Source organism: Juglans microcarpa x Juglans regia, chromosome 2D (genome assembly GCF_004785595.1).
Source record: "Juglans microcarpa x Juglans regia isolate MS1-56 chromosome 2D, Jm3101_v1.0, whole genome shotgun sequence".
NCBI lineage: Eukaryota > Viridiplantae > Streptophyta > Magnoliopsida > Fagales > Juglandaceae > Juglans > Juglans microcarpa x Juglans regia.
In genome coordinates this window covers 31,643,075-31,659,978 of record NC_054596.1, presented here as the reverse complement: position 1 = coordinate 31,659,978, position 16,904 = coordinate 31,643,075, and the positions used below count along the sequence as shown (strand labels likewise).

Here is a 16,904-nt window from a genome sequence, read left to right as displayed (position 1 = left end):
ACCCTCTAAACACACAGTATATACGTACGCAACAAGAAGCAGCAGCTTAGAGTACTCAGAGAATTTGTATATATATATATATATATATATATAATTAAAATATGATTGAATTTTTCTCTAAATTGAGTTGCCATGCATCTATCAAAATAAAAATTTTCTTTTTGAGTATATATATATATATATATATATATATATATATATATATGACATGCACATGATTTTTTTAAAATTAGTTAAAAAACTTTCATGTATCCACACAAATAAATTATGATGGTTGGTCTGCATAAAAATCTTATATACGTAAGTTTATATATTGACGTGATTTAATGTAATTTATCATAATATAAATCTCTATTTATTATAAAATAAATCTAACATATTACATTAAGTCATATCAGTATGTAAAACTTCTTGTGTAATATTTGTATATACATCTAGGACTTCTTTAATTATTAACATATCGAGAGTATGTTTATAGCTAGCTTTTATATAGCTTGATCGAGAGTATGTAATATTTGACTTGGTAGAAGGAAGAAAACTTGATCATATGTCATAGCTAGCTTTTATTTATATAGCTTGATTGCAAGATATATAGCTTTTGCTTTTCGTGCCTCCCACTAATTGATCTGCCAGCCATATTGCATTATTAAAGGTCGTTGGTACGTAGTATTCTCATGACTCCATTACACGTACATGATATACGACACGTGTAGGATTGCAGTACGTACTTAATAATTACATGCAGGCTTGAAGTAGTACTATATATATACATGAGTACGTCATTTGTTCTGAAAAGGACAGATAAACTCGATAGATCGGTGGTTAGTACGTACTACAACAACATTAATTGGTTTAGAAGGAGTTAGCTTGGCTTAGAATATATAATTGGTCTGCTCGTATTTACGTAAGGAACCCTGGCCGCCTGCAGGCCTTCTAGAACATGTTTAATTACCATGACCTTTTTGTGTTTTATTTATGAACTACATTCATTACTAATTTATATATATATATATATATATATATATATATATATATATTTATATATATACGTGGGTTAGGTACTTCGATCCATATATTAATATGTCTGCAAAACTGTGGGTTCCTTAATTACCAACTTTTTGCTTTTTTGTAATGATATAATTAATCAATATATACATAACCAAAAAAAAAAAAATTATTTGTAATTGGTTAATATTTATTACGAAAAGGATAATTTCTTATCAAAATGATTATTCTCATCGTAATTAATAACTTGTTACAAATACTTAATTTTTCGTGATATATATATATATATATAATTACCAGTTGATGTATTTCATTTTAAGTACTCAGGAGTTTTCATTTTGTGTTAATTTATGAATAAACCACTTAATTAGACATAATAGATTATTACGTGCGTAGTACTGATCATCATGCAGCTTGGATACGAACTACGCCAATTAATAATTATAACAAATGAATGTAAATTAAAAAGTGAGAGATTAATTAAGACTGTTGACTGGCCAGGATTTGTGGTTTTAGACAGACAGACAGACATGCACACCATCATCGTGTAGCAGTTGAGAGTACTACGCAAGTCACTGTCTACCCACCTACATGCCATGATTGAAATTTATGATATCCCCTGCTTAATTGCCTATCTAGCTTGTCTAATTCATCAAACAATAATATTTATTTTAAAACAATATATTATATGGCTCCGATGAATCACCTTCCTAATTAATTAATTATTTATTTATTTTAAAACATTTTTTATCCCCTTCTTGTGTTGAACTCTAATTCATCAAACATATATATATATATATATATTCTTGTGATAGAGAGAAGTATAATCTTTCAAATTAAACACAAAATTAATATTAAATTACTTTAAAATATTAGCATGCAATCGACTACTCCATCCGGACAAGTACGGCCGGGATGTCCGGCCGGCCATCATGAAATTGCTAAAATATGATTAATATGTCTTTACTTTTAAGGTAAATACATAACACATGATACATATGATCTATCTCGTACGTTCAACTTGTGACGGTTTTTTCAAGTCTCGTTCAACTTCTTTTTTCACTTTTCGGGGTAGCAATGGGGTGGTTTAGATTGGTTTTGAATCATGTTTATTTAATTTAGGTACTGTTGAAAGTTGAAACTTCTTTGTAAGTCAGACATGAATATTAAAACTATGATTTCTTATTCAGATGACAAAAAAAATAACATATGCTATTTATTAAAATAATCAAAATTAAGAAAAGTGATTAAAAAAATCATGAATTAGTTGAGGTTAAGGTGGTTCGTGTACGAGGGGGTCGAAGAAGTCATAGATATCCAAACCTGCTCAGTTCAGGTTTATCCACACTACTCATATCTCATGACCTAGCTAGTTAAATCCAAAAACAGCTACAATTTTATAGAGATTATAAATAAATATTAGAAATTAACTCGTTCTTATGCATGCATACATATCGTCCGTACATATATCATAAATGATAAACATATAGGGAACTTTGTGTGCATGAACAGGCTTATATATGAACAGTAAATTACTGTTTATATGTCACATCTAACTCTTGTTAATTAAATACTCAACCATAGCATAATATATTATATCTTATTTATTTGCTGATATCATGACTAGGTATGACTATCATTTTCAACGTGGCAGGCAACAGTATTTCCTCAAGAATTTTGAGAAAAATCCTCATCTATCCCATATAATAATAATAATAATAATAATAATAATATGTTAAAAAGAAACTTAAAAATATATAGAATCTGATTTATTTAATAAATCAACTCAAAATGTACGTAGCCCAAATTTGATAAAAAAAAAAAAAAAATTTGAGATTTTCTTAAGAATTTAAAATTTTGGCTTTGGCAATTTAAAAATGCAAAAGCTATATATTAAAAAAACTCATAGCATATAATTTTTTTTTCTATATATTAATCTTCTTTGAGTACTGATCTCCTTCAAATTACGTTTCTTATTTTTTATACTCTGTCTTATTTATTTTTATGTTTGACTAATTTTCTTGTTATGTTCTTTCTAAAACTTATCCTTCTAGTTAATGAGAAATATATTAAAAAAAAATTCATTAAAGAAGGAGAACTCTTATCTATCTATCTATCTATCAATGATCTATCTTTAATAACAATAAATATATATATATATATATATATAATATGTCATATATAATCTCTAATTGATAGATATATTAATTGTTTTTGTAGTACTTCAAAATTATGTTCATTATATATTTTTATATTATATTCTTTAAAATATATTATAAAAATATTTTTAATATTTTAATAATAACTCACTCTTCAAATTAGATAAATTTCTATATCTACCGGCCACTTACTAGAATCGAGCTGGGACATCGATCGGTTTAATTGCATGAGCCTAACTTAGCTAGTGTGCATGCAATTGGGTCAAGGTATATATGATGTTAGGTGTTACTTTATTTTGTAGAAAAACTGGAATCATTTGGTATGATTTGTTATAGAACGTTACCAAATTCAAGACTTGTTGTGTTCTCTGAAAGCCACACCTGACGCGACACCACGTCTGTCTTTGTGTAAAGAAATGTTAACAATTGAATTAATACTTGTAAATTAAGAAGATAAGGTTTTGATCAGAGGATCAGAAACGTCTCAACTAACTCACTTTTGACTTTAGAGCTATATATAATGGAGCAGAATAATTTTTCTCATCAGTCACTATTCACTATCCCATACCCGCACTCATGTATGAAAAACACACCACACTATGGAGAAAAAAAGCTGTTGGGGTGTGGAGGTGAATAGTGGCTGATGTATAGCAAAACTCTCTATATATATAAGGCTGCTAATTAATTAATGTGATTAATTAACAACTTTGAAAGTTATATTTTAACCAATTTTGGAGAATAGATATATGGTATCCTTATCTTATAATTGAATTATATTTAAGATATATAAAGTGAATCATTCGATAAATGCTTAATAAATGGTGTAAATTAGCCACTTTTTATCTCTCTTTTTTTCTCCCTTTTTAAATAAAACCTTAAAATCCAAACAAAACCAAAAGTTGAATATGTTCTGAATATTTAAGTGTTTTCATCTTTTTCTTGTTCTATTACATGACTCAGTCTCATTATCAATGACATAACTTTTAAGGGATCTTCATGATCATGAGATGACCTAATTCAAATAAATTGACTCAATGATTATTTATTGTCTTTCTTTATATATTTTTTTTTTATCCATGGGTGGCAAGGTGGGACTTGTGAAATGGTAAAAATAAAATAAAATAGATAATCAAAATGGGCCTAGAATCTAGATTGTACTCACTCACTGTACTGAAGTTGTACTGGTCGGCAAGAGAAAAAAAAAAAGGGCATGGGTTTCGTAAGCGGCAATTCGGCATGAAGGTGGAACCTACAAATCAAACAAAAAGAGAGGAAGAGGGCAAAATGTCTGTTGAAGTGGATCAATTAGATAGTGATGCTCATTGGGGGCGTCCAAATCTATGAGACGAACTTTACCGAGATTAGTCCCATCTTCTAAAAATACCTTCTTTTCAAGCAAAGTGGCTTTTCATTCGTTATTTTGGATTTTCTGAGAATATTCCTTCTACTTCACTGATTTTATTTCATCCATTTGTTTCCGTTCCCATTTTCAATAAATGAAGCAATCGAATTAACAGATAATAATACTAAAGTTATTAGCAGCGAAGTGAGTCGTCGTAATAACATAGCATTCATGTATGTCGAGCTCGGATAAAAACTTTAGAATATCAATGGGTACACCGAATAAGTGGCGAGCTGGAAATTATATGCCCAGCTCAAATTATGGACGCTTTTAGAGGCCGATCGATGATTAAAATTATAGGTCATATTGTGCCACACCAATTATATGCAATAATATTCTTGAGAGGTTAAATGAAGACTTTCTAAAGAAATTAAGGGCTCGAATGGATAATGAGATGAAATGATTTTAGATGAATTAAATAAATATTATTTTTAATATTATTATTATTTTAAGATTTAAAAATGTTGAATTGTTTATTATATTTTATATGAAAATTTAAAAATATTATAATAATGAGATGAGATAAATTGAAAGTGTTTCTGACATTCTGTATCCAAACGGGGCCCAACTCAATTGTACAAAAAAAAAAAAAAAAAAGGTCCATTGAAATGGTGGCCTGCACCAGGGAAGAACAATATCATAATGACTAAGAACAAAACCTTTGTTACAAAGAGTAGCCTTTTTCTTTGACAACATGTGATGTGCAAAATTATTGTCAAACAGCTTAAAATTCAGCAACTTAAGCATGTCACCTATGGATTTATCGTCACCCAGGTTAACTCAGCATCATTATAAACAATAATGAATTGAAGAACATAAGAGCTACAAAACTGGGATGATTGCATCCTTTATCTAGTGTGGTTTTGGAACAAAACCATCTACTGCAAAGTTTCTTGTGGCAGCGGGAATCGCCAAACGAATTCCATCAAGTTCAGGTTTTGCAATCACTTGACAACCCAAACGAGACCTGAAAAAAAAATCCAAAACATTGAAATAAATCTTAGTTCGCCCCCCAGACCAAAAGAAGGACCAAAGGAAAAACAAAGCAATGCAACATATAATCCGGATTGGACGAAATAAAAATCCTTTGTGCAAAAGGAACCAACGTTTCTGTAAGCCCAAAGGCAAGATCCAACATGTCATTTTCCTCATCTGTAGGGTCTTCTAACTTATTGTATTGCTCCATGTCCTAACATAAGATTCAATAGTTAGCCCCTCAAATTTCAGCTCAATAAAATGTAGAACTAAACACTGATGAAACTTCAAAACTACATTTGCTTTGGTATATGTAGCCAAAACCATACCATAACAATCACGTGACACGTTGAACAGGCAAGTGAACCTTCACATGCTCCTGTTATGACATGGAAAACAGAACATTAGATTTTGTAAAGAGGGTCAACGAAACACAAATCTGTCGCCAAGAAAATAACTCATCCATCAGTTTTGTCCAACTGAAATAAGTGAAGTTGGGGATGGGTGGTAGAAGAGGGAGGGAGCCCCATGATACAGTTGCAAGGGCAGTACTCAAAAGTATACTTATCAGAATGCCCATCTAGAGTTCAGTAATGTGTCCAAAATGCCAAGTTCTTTTATGAGCATCAGAATCCTTACCTTCAAGTTCTATATCGTTTTCATGAGCAGCTTCTAGCATAGACATTCCAATGGGGACCTTTATGTGCTTTTCCTCTCCATCCTTGTCAACAAATGTGACAGATATCCTACAAAATAAAGCAACTTGTAATTAGGAAATACAAATCGGGAATGCAGTAAAGGCAGAGCAATGACATCTCCTAGGACGGTGAATGCAATCTCTTTATAGATAGTGTACACTAACAATTAGAATGTGCATCTTCATAATGACTGACAGCATAATATGAACAATGTATGTAGTTAGCCACTAGAGACAACAATACAAATCCATAAATATAGAGATTGTGCACTCATATTGGCTACTTGTACAGTTGCATAGTTGGGCTTCATTGTGGCCAATGGAGGCAATGCACCCAATGGAATTTGAAAAAAATATAGTTTGTTCAAACTATAGAAAATCTAATAACATCTGGTATTGCGCCCACTAATACAAATAGGTGGTTCATTCCATCCCTTGAAGGAGACTGTCTTCTTATTAAGTAGTCACCAGAATAAGACCAATTACAGGTCTATTTAAAAATTCAAAGGTCATATGATTTGAAAATTTAATAGATTATGTGTTGAAGATATTGATATTAATAAGGTCAATATAGACAGAAAAGAGATCTCACCTTTATTGGAAGATAAAGGAGTGGTCTTTTCTGTACGTTTAAAAAGTTTTGTTTTAATTAATAGCAAGTGACAGATGATCTGAATGACCACACCAGTGGATGAAACCAATTTCTTCTTAAATCTTGGATCATTTTCTTTATTTTTTTCTCTGTTGATTGATATTGTAATAGGAAAATGATAGACATACAATTATGTATGAGGAGCATTGTAGTATCCTTGAGCTCCAAAATCGTGAGGCTCATTTTTTTCATGAACCTCTCTATCGTTGTTTAGGAATTTATTTATGTGTACAACCTGCTTTAGAAAAATGCTCAAATGGATAGGCTATAGCATACTCTATATGCTAAGCAAGTCAATAACATGCGTGATAGTGTGATCATCCATGAAAAGAATTGTTACTCCACAGAAAACATAAGTACTAAGCAATGATCCAGATTTGACCCAAGCATAAAAGCATGTATAGAAAGTTTCAAACATTGGAAACATGTATGCAATGAATAGTAGTGATGACCATGGATACGATTATTTGAGTTGTCAAGGAAGCAAAGTAAGAGATCATGTATTTTTTTTCCAAAGTTAAAATGTACATTTTCAAAAATAAACTTCCAAGTCATGCTACGGTACTAGCCTTTCATGAAAACCTCTTTTTATGCATCTATTATATGATATTTTATGAAAGTGATCTTTTCAAAATGATTTAATGTGATGCATGTGCTATAACAGTGTCTTGACTAATCCCGGGGGTGCATAGGCCCTCAGCAAAGAGTCCGCAAGTGCACCTCGGGCAATTCAAGGGGAAAATCTCCTAGTCCGATGGTCCCTAGAAATTGTCTGCACCCAGTGGGATTCGAACCTTGGACCTAGGAGGGAGCATATCACCAAGACCAAGGCCTTTACCACTTGAACCAACCCTTGGGGGTTGAAAAGGTTCATGTTATGAAAGTTATGAAATGAAATAAAGAAAGTATGGTCATGAAAGGTTTTAATATATGGCCATAGAGGATGCGATTGTATCAGATCTAGAAGGGTGGATATGTAAGCAACTGAGATTTCGTAGTCCACCAGGATGTTTTACATCCAACATGAGAGGCAGTTCTCCTAGTGGCCAAAGAATGTAGAACCAGTGCAGAACTTAGGCACACAAGGATTAGTAAATTGTTGGCCAATTATAAGAGGTCAAAAAGAATAAGTTTTTTTTTTTTTTTTGGCAACGATGTGCATGAGATAATTTAATGCTATTCCAATCCTCATTTCCCACCTCAAAACCCGACAAGAACCTTCCTTCTACTGCCACTTCAATCATTCTATTCAAAGCATCCATAACAAGAACAAAAAAAAGGGAGATAGTGGATCTCCTTGTCTCAAATCACGAGAGCTATTAAAAAATCCAACCGGGGAACCATTCACCAAAATAGAAAAGCGTGCCATCGAAATGCAATGCTTGATCTACAAATACCATTTCTCTCCAAAACCATACCTCCACGAGAGCTTGAAAAATGGCTGTGGAGATACAATAAGGAATCGGAAGCCTTATGGAAGTTGGTGATTGAGAGCCAATATGGAGGCCTATGGGGGGGGGGGGGGGGCTGGTGTCCTAAAGAAGTGAGGGGGGCTTATGGAGCGAGATTGTGTAATGCATAAGAAGAGGATGGGGGGTCTTTACTCGACACACAAGATTTCTTTTGGGTGAGGGTTCTAGGATTAAATTCTGGAGTAATAATTGGTGTGGTAACAGAGCTTTAAAGGATTTATTTCCTTCACTTTTCCGGGTTGCAAGTGCCAAAGAAGTTTCAGTGGCTGAAGTCATGGTGATATTGGGGGAGCAAATCCAATGGAATATCAATTTTAGTAGGGCAACACAAGATTGGGAAATGAGCAGCTTTGAATACTTTTTCAGCCTTTTGTACTCCATAAAACGGAGTAACCAGCGAGAAGATATGTTGTGGTGGATACCCACAGGTAAAGGTTCATTCTCAGTTCGCTCTTTCTACAAGTCTCGAACTCAAGAGCCGAATATTCAGTTTCCGTGGAGAAGATTTTGGAGACATAAGACGCCTCCCAAAGCAGCATTCTTCGTGTGGACAGCTTCCTTGGTTAAGATCCTCACAACCAACAATTTGAGGAAACGTAGGGTGATCATCGCAGATTGGTGCTGCATGTGTAGGAATGGGAGAGAGTCTGTGGATCATCTCCTACTATATTGTGAGACAACTAGAGTGTTATGGAATGAGTTGTTCAACAGACTGGACTTGGCTTGGGTTATGCCCGCAACAGTGGTGGCAGTTTTGGCTAGCTGGACAAATCTAAGAGGCATCCAACAGATTAAAGCTGAGGAAGATGGTCCCTATATGCATCATGTGGTGTTTGTGGCAGGAGCGCAATGATCAGACGTTTGAAGACAAGGAGAGATCAATGGAGGAACCAAAAGCTTGTTTTATTAGAACTCTATGTACTTGGGTCATTGTTGTTGACTTTAATGGCCTAGATTTACATGATTTTCTTGTCTCTATTGCGCCTACATAGTTAGGGCATACCTTCGTACTTGGCTATGCCTATTCATCGATTAATAAAATTGTTTACCTATAAAAAAAAAGTTATATGGCACTAAATTACTCACGGCTGGTGCATGATATAAATTCGCAACAATTATAAATACGACATTCTTGCAATGCATTTTAACAAACAGAACTTACTTTTCTTTCTCTTCACTCCCTTCCTTAGATGCATTGTCAGCAGTAGTGGTAGAAAAATGATAATGTTTCTGAAATATCGCTCCCCGGAATATGTTAGTTCTTGTCTGTCATTCAAAAGATTCAAAAAGAACAAGGAAATAATAGATCAAAACTCGGAGTGAAAATACTCTCTTATAAATTGATGAGTAATTTTCTCAAAAAAGAGTATTCCCAAAACTATGGTAATAGGGATGATGATTCAAATTATGGGAATAGACAAACATATCTCGAGTTCAAAGTATCCCCAAATTTAAGTTTCAACATTCTTTGATATAAAGTGGAAATTTTACTCATTTACCTAAATTTGCAATCATCCATACCCTCTCACATAAAAATCCTCTTGACTGAACCTTGGAATTAAATATATGTGAAGTCAACCAACTAAACCCAAGTATCATTCTCAAATATAAATTATCCATCTCAACTCAACTAAGCTTGATTCTCATTAATTGCGTACAATTTTCAATTGACTCAAAACATTTGAAATAGTTCAGGTACTTTCTTAATGAAAATCAAAACAGGAAGCGCTTTTGAGACAACTATTCACTCTTGAATCTCTTCCGAACTATATTCCAAATGCTTCACATATCCTGTCAATGTACCTTAGTAGTATTGTTACTCCTTCACCAAAGCAATTCAAACATTCTAAATAATTGTCTCAGCCAAATCTTGACTTTGAAAATATGATAGACAATAAAGATGTTTTATTGTAGTATATAAAAAATTTCAGGAGAGCCAATTCCTTGCACGCAAACAGGAAAGAGAGTACAGTGTACAAATGATGACTATAATGTAGAACTGCATAAGTAAAATTTCAGTAACCACTGTAATATAAACACAAGAATATATACATAAATCCTCTTCTGGACAAAAACCATGGTGTTGCAGTGTAGATCTACAAGCAGATTGCATTGTTTGCTGGCATTTCTTTAAATGATGCTCATCAAATTTAGCTACTCAATACTACAGTTAACTGTCTTATTCGATTAAATAACACCTCATGCAGCATAAGCATCCAAGATCAAACATCCCTGACTGCAAGAACAGGGTTAATAAATAGCAAACCCCATTCAGTTAAAATCAAATCAGCTGCATGTACGAAGTTTATTCTTCAAACACTCTGGTGAATATTCTAAATCCTCTCAATGGTCAGTAAAGGGAGTAAAAAGCAAAGCAATAAACGCTGCCTTACAAACCAAGAGAAAAAGCACACAAATTAGAAATTTAAAAAGATACTGACCAGTGGTTGCAAATATTGACTGTAAGGCCTTTGTACATATCCCGTTCTCATGGGGGTAGATTTGGCTGCCAAAAATTATCCACAACTCAGAATCAACAATAATATCTCGTAATTACTCGAACTGATAAAATTGTCATAATTACTCATGTTCCTTCTATACTTTCCGATATTTTACATTGTTGATTTCACTTTAGAAACATTTAATATACCTCTTGAGAGCTCTCTGAGAATCCAAACTCCCAGTCTTCTTGAAAGTTTAGGAATGACCATAGTGTTGCAGCACACCAAACACTGGCCGACTGTAAAATAACACGAAACCGACCATAAACATGTATACATCAAACTATTGAGCCTCGTAATACAGAATAAAAGGGGAAATCAATCAACGGAGCAACTCTCGCTTTTTCAATTATATTAAGATTTCATTCCTACCCGAAACCGACACAGGTGGTAGGGAGACAGATTACCGTGGACGACGGCTAGAATGGAGGAGTTGAGTGCAAGATTGCTGAGTGGGTGGCAACGTAGCACACGTTGGATCAGAACTGAAAAAGAGGTCGCTGCGTGTCACACTCCGGTTGGCAAGACTAAGTCTAGCTTATATCGACAATAGGGCCCCTGGACCACTTCATAGCTTGTTTCGTGAATTCCATTTTATAGCTTGTTTTGACTGTTTAGTTGGACTTCTAGTTGTAGTCGGTAATGGGCTTGAGCCTAAGAGTAGTCTTTATTTGAATATCTCATTATGCTGTTATTAGTACAGGCCCATATATGGGGCAGCTTTGGTAATATACTATACGTACTGAGCCAAGGGCTCTAGGAAGATTATTCTGGAATGATATAGAAAGTTCTTTGTCTTTCTCCCACTTTCTCTCATTTTCCCTCTCATTTTCTTGGAGGAGCTCCCCTCAAAGAGAGAAAATCAGTGTTACCCCATTTTAATCCTTGAGGTGTTTTACAAAGTGGTATTAGAGAGACACCAATCTCTGTGTTATCAATCATGGAATTAATTCTTCATATGAGACAAAGCTGTGAAGTGTATCAACAGCAGTTAGAAAGTTTTGGAGAGAAGATTGCCATCATGAAAAAAGAAACCAGCACAGCCATAGATGCAGCCAGGGATGAAATTTCTACAGCGATCGATAATATTATTCAGGAATCGACCACTGTTGATTCGATTTTTACCCCATATGCCAAGGTTACAGCTGCAAGCGAAATGAAGCAAAAGAGGCAGAGGATTTCTTTCAACTATCAGATCGACCTCTCCTCCTTCCATTTCTTTCAGCAACCAGGATGAATCTTACTAAGGAATCTGCTGCTGCTGAGAAAATTTGCTTCATGGAAGGGAATCCAAACAAAGCGCCACGTCTCACATGACATCCTCCATGGAAGACCTACATGGCAGAGAAATTAGCCCTTCCACTCCTCGGCTTGCATCTACCACTCGTACTCTTAAATCCGCCACCCTCAAGACCCTTATTTCCCAACAGCCACCCAAACCAATACCAACCTCAACCTAAAACCTTGTTCTAGACAAAACATGCTATACAAGACCCAATTTCACAAGAAACTCACAAAGCAAGTCCATCGGGAGACTCAAGGTCCCTAGACCTGCAGTCTGTCCACTCCGTCATCACCGGCGGCTGCAACTCCCTCGCCTTTTGTCACAACGACAAGTTGATTTTGTGGGGGTGGGTGACATCTTTCTCCCAACAACCCATTCTCCAATGCTTTTCTACCCTCTCTAGGTTACAACTTCTTCCCAACAATTCAAAATATTCCAAACCCTCGCTAGAGCCGTCGGAAGTGAGGAGGAAGTGAAAAAGAAAATTTACAAGGTTTAGTGCAAGAGGTACTTTGGATTGGTCTGCGATATTTACAAAGAGAACCCTAATAAGCTTGTAGGGTTGCCCGGTGTTTTGTTTGTGCTTTCGGATTCTTATGTGGATCCAGAAAATAACGATTATGGGGCTGGAATCCTGCTATGCCTGGAGCTAATTTATGGTCAGATGCCTTTTATTTTAACTAATTGGAATCCAGCTACTTTTCTTCATGCATACACTTGTCTTGGCAGTCATGGAAGGGTGAAAGAGAACGGGAAGATTGTGCCGATGGAAACTTGTGGAGAGTACTCTTTTGTAGGGAAGCAAGATGGGACTGGTGGCGTACTTGCGATATTCTGGTCCGCGGCAGTCATGCTGGAAGTGCAGGCTTATCGAATTAGTGGGACTGTGGCGCAGAGAATTTCTTTGAGAAATGCATTCGGCCCCTCCTTGAGCACAATATGTTTATCTGATTTACATATTGGTGTTGTGCGTGTGGTGCGTGCTGCTGTTGATACTGCAAGACAAGAAAGCATGCCAAGGATAGTGAATCTGGTACTACGTTGCTGTGTCAATGTTTTTGCTACCAGCAGTTGATCTTCTTAAAATGTTTACTATCGAGTTGGTGACAATAACGGGTGAAACTTACTGCACATGTGGCTATAATGACAAGAGCAGTAAAATGATGCACTCATTGGAGTTGCGGCATCCCTACGACGGAAGGTACATTTCTCTTGCGAAGGTGTTGTTGAATTCATGTAATCCAAATGAGGAAGTTGTTGTTGAAGTTTTGGGCTTTGTAGAATGCACAAAAACATTGAGCTGGGTGAGGTTACTCATAGAAAATTGTTTCAAGTAGACCCAATTAATTATGGTTATTATGTCTTGCTTTTAAACATATATGCTGAAGTTTTTGGGGGCTTTAGGAGAAAGAATTTTGACACAAGATGCTGTGATTGTGAAACCAAATAGGGAAGTGATTCTTGATGAAAAGCTTAGAAAGTATAGGGATTTGGCTAGAGCAGAGAAGCCGTTACATGTAATGCTTGAGAGGAGGGTAAAATCTGATAAGGTCATGTTTGTTAATCTGATTACCTGTGCTAGGATTTGTTCTTTGCCAAATAAGGCTATAAAGCTTTTTAAGAAGTTGGAGAAGAGGGATGCGAACCTACTTTGATAATTTGTAATGTATTTCTAAATGTGTATGGAAAAATGGGTATGCCTTGGAGTAAGATTTTGGACATTGTGGCCGGCATGAAAAGTGTTGAGATTTACCTTGGTTTGTACTCCTATAATACGCTTATCAACTGCTGTTGGCATGGCTCATTGTATGAAGAAGCAGCTGGGGTTTTTTAGGCCTATGTGGGGCTACTTTTGCTCAGGATTACATTGTGTGGGGTAAATCTTGAGGGAGGGGGGTGGTTAGAATTTTTTTATAGTGCCTATCTTTTTCCTCAAAAGTCTTTATAATAACAACTCATTAGCCCTTTGATAGAGGAAAGGGGAAAGGACTTGAAGGAAATCATTGGGGAACAAAATTTGGGATAATATTTTTCATCTCTTTGGTTTTGATTTTAATCTTAACAGGGTTCTTCATGATGATGACGATGAGACCATTTATCTCCCAAATCCAATGACTGAATTTGGTGCACCTGTTGAACCATGCCAAACAACTTGTGGAACACGCCCAGAGGCAGCTGTTGGGCATTACTTGTTGAACTCAAGAAATGCCCTGCGTTTGCTTGAAGTTGCAGGAAGAACTGATATCATTGTTGCTGAGGGATCTCTTGTCACCATTACAAAAGGTACGGCACTTCGGGTCTCTGATTTTGTTCATGGTGCTGATGGACTGGGCACCCAAAATTTTCCTCCACCAAACCTCCATCCTGGAAGAGTGACAGCAGTGGCACTAGACCCACTTACAAATATTGCATGGCGCTCCAACAAGATCCTGCATTTTCTAAGAACATTGGGCAGATTGTTATTCTTGGTGGTGCTTTTGGAGTAAATGGGCTTGTGAGTTCAGCAGCAAAGATCAATGTTCTTGGTGATCCAGACTACAGAAAGTCCTACGAGGCATTCTCTAAGAATCTCAAACTCAGTATCCATGAGGATTCTCAAACAAAACAAAGCTTGCTGAGCTGCTCCACTACCACTCCACCAAGAGTGGTGATGAGAAGACCAATTTGAAAGATTATATGACCAGGATGAAGGAAGGCCAAAGCGACATTTATTACATTACTGGGGAGAGTAAGAAGACCGTGGTGAACTCCTCATTCCTGGAAAAGCTGAGGGAGAAGGCTTATGAGGTTCTCTATATGGTAGGTGCCATTGATGAGGATGCTGTTGGTCAGCTTAGGGAAATTGGAAGTAAGAAGCTTGTCTCAACTACAAAGGAAGGGCTGAAGCATAACTGCACCTTGTGGGCAAGGTGCTTTGAAGGGGGTGGGTTTGTCACACTCCAGTTGGCAAGACTAAGCCTAGCTTATATAGACAGTGGGGCCATGGACCACTTCACAGCTTGTTTTGTGAATTCCATTTTATAGTTTGTTTTTATTGTTTAGTTGGACTTCTAGTTGTAGCCGGTAATGGGCTTAAGCGTAGTCTTTATTTGAGTATCTCATTATGCTGTTATTAGTACGGGCCCATATATGGGACAGCCTTGGTAATACTTCATACCATATGTACTGAGCCAAGGGCTCTAGGAAGATTATTCTGGAATGACATAGAAAGTTCTTTGTCTTTCTCCCACTTTCTCTCATTTTCTTGGAGGAGCTCCCCTCGAAGAGAGCAAATCAGTGTTACCCTATTTTAATCGTTGAGGTGTGTTACACTGCGACTGGGCCGTGCGGTGCTGGAAGTGGAAGCTGAAATCGCGTTGGCAGTGACCGAAATAAAATAAAAAGCGACGAACCCTCTCCGGGTTCTGTTCTAATGGAGATTACAGATTAGAGAAACTGATGGGCGAGAACAGCAGTGAGTTCACAAATCAATTTCACATAAAATGATCTCAGTTCAATCTAAATACAGGAGTTCATAAATGGGCAAATAGATTCCCTCACAAATCAAGATTTCTGGAAATCAAGTGGTTCAAATACTACTCAACAGGTATGAAAATAAAATTCAAAAGGGAGCTTTGTACCCAGATTACTCCAGACTGAAGAAGTCGCCGTCGTCGCCGTCGAGTGACCTAGCCTTGGAGTGATGGGTTTTTTTGGTTTGAAGAACGAAACCGTCGAATGAGGAAGTCGCAGTCGAGTGATGGGTTGCGGCAAGCAGAAGGAGTCGCCGTCGTCCAAACCTTGCCGTCGAACGGAGGGTGAGAGCAGAATTCTGTTCTGTTGAGAAACGAAGAAGTTTGTCGAGGAAGGCTGGGTCACGAGTAGACAAGATGCAACATTACGATATATGGTCTTTCGGCCTTTACAATATATGGTCCGTTTGTCATTTCACATACTGCCGGAGGTGTGGCCAGCGTAAAGGTGATGAAGTGGGTTGCGTTGATAAAATATTATTAAAATATTATTTATTATTATTATTTTAAAATTTAAAAAAGTTGAATTATTTATTATATTTTATGTTGAAATTTAAAAAAATTATAATGATGAGTTGAGATAAATTGTGTTTCTAAACGAAGTCTAAAATAACGTAACTTTCACCCAATAGGGTAGTGCCCATTTACTTTTTTTTTATTTTAATCATTTTTTAAATATTTTTTTAACATTTTTAATTATAAAAAAATTAAAAAAATATATAATTTTACTAATAGTCATTTTTTTAACTATTAAATAAAATTAAAAATTAAAAAAAATCAAATTTTGTATCCCTTTTTATTTTTAATTCTTTTACCTAACGAAATTGTTTTTAATGAATTTGTAATTATTTTTTAAAAAAATATGTAGAACTCCTCCGTGAATTTCTGCCCGTATTAAAAGCCAGGCCTGGGAAGAGAATTTTCTATAAAATAAAAAGCGACGAACTCTTTTGGTATCCTATTCTAAGAGCATCTTTATTAGATTATGCAAATGTAAATTTAATGAAAAATTTGGTTAATAGATATAAAAAATAGTCTACGTTAAATTATACAACTTCAAAAGGATTTAACTTTTATTTACAGTAATTTGAGATTGGTGGTTATATTTGGTGGTCACTGTAGTTAGACCAAATTGATTAAAAAATATTTTCAGGTACTTGTTATTTCCTTTACTTTTCTTCTGCATCATTTCTCCATTTCTTATTTCGTTCCTTTGCTTTTCTCATGCAGCATTTATTTCGTTT

The 16,904-nt window shown here is 35.4% G+C and overlaps 1 protein-coding gene across 2 annotated transcripts; it reads right to left on the bottom strand.

Moving 5' to 3' along the window:
- Positions 1-5,167: 5,167 nt before the first annotated feature.
- LOC121250767 (2Fe-2S ferredoxin-like) lies at positions 5,168-16,035 on the bottom strand. Of its 2 annotated transcripts, XM_041149974.1 has the most exons (9): positions 15,769-16,035; positions 11,271-11,348; positions 11,013-11,102; positions 10,804-10,868; positions 9,525-9,628; positions 6,181-6,287; positions 5,871-5,920; positions 5,673-5,755; positions 5,168-5,533 (listed from the first exon to the last, which is right to left on the bottom strand). In XM_041149974.1, the coding sequence occupies exons 3-9, from the start codon at positions 11,071-11,073 to the stop codon at positions 5,419-5,421; spliced, it is 585 nt and encodes a 194-aa protein (XP_041005908.1). In that variant the 5' UTR covers positions 11,074-11,102; positions 11,271-11,348; positions 15,769-16,035; the 3' UTR covers positions 5,168-5,418. The 2 variants fall into 2 exon arrangements, with proteins under 2 accessions (XP_041005908.1, XP_041005907.1); XM_041149973.1 differs by lacking the exon at positions 11,271-11,348 and having other exon boundaries at positions 15,769-16,034.
- Between the last annotated feature and the right edge of the window lie 869 nt (positions 16,036-16,904).

Coding starts and splice junctions, on each gene's coding strand:
- LOC121250767 (XM_041149974.1), bottom strand. CDS start 11,073: ATGGTCATTCCTAAACTTTCAAGAAGACTGGGAGTTTGGATTCTCAGA. Junction 9,629..10,803: donor GTCAATATTTGCAACCACTG/GTCAGTATCTTT, acceptor TTTGAATGACAG/ACAAGAACTAACATATTCCG. Junction 5,534..5,672: donor GCCTTTGGGCTTACAGAAAC/GTTGGTTCCTTT, acceptor TTTTTTTTTCAG/GTCTCGTTTGGGTTGTCAAG.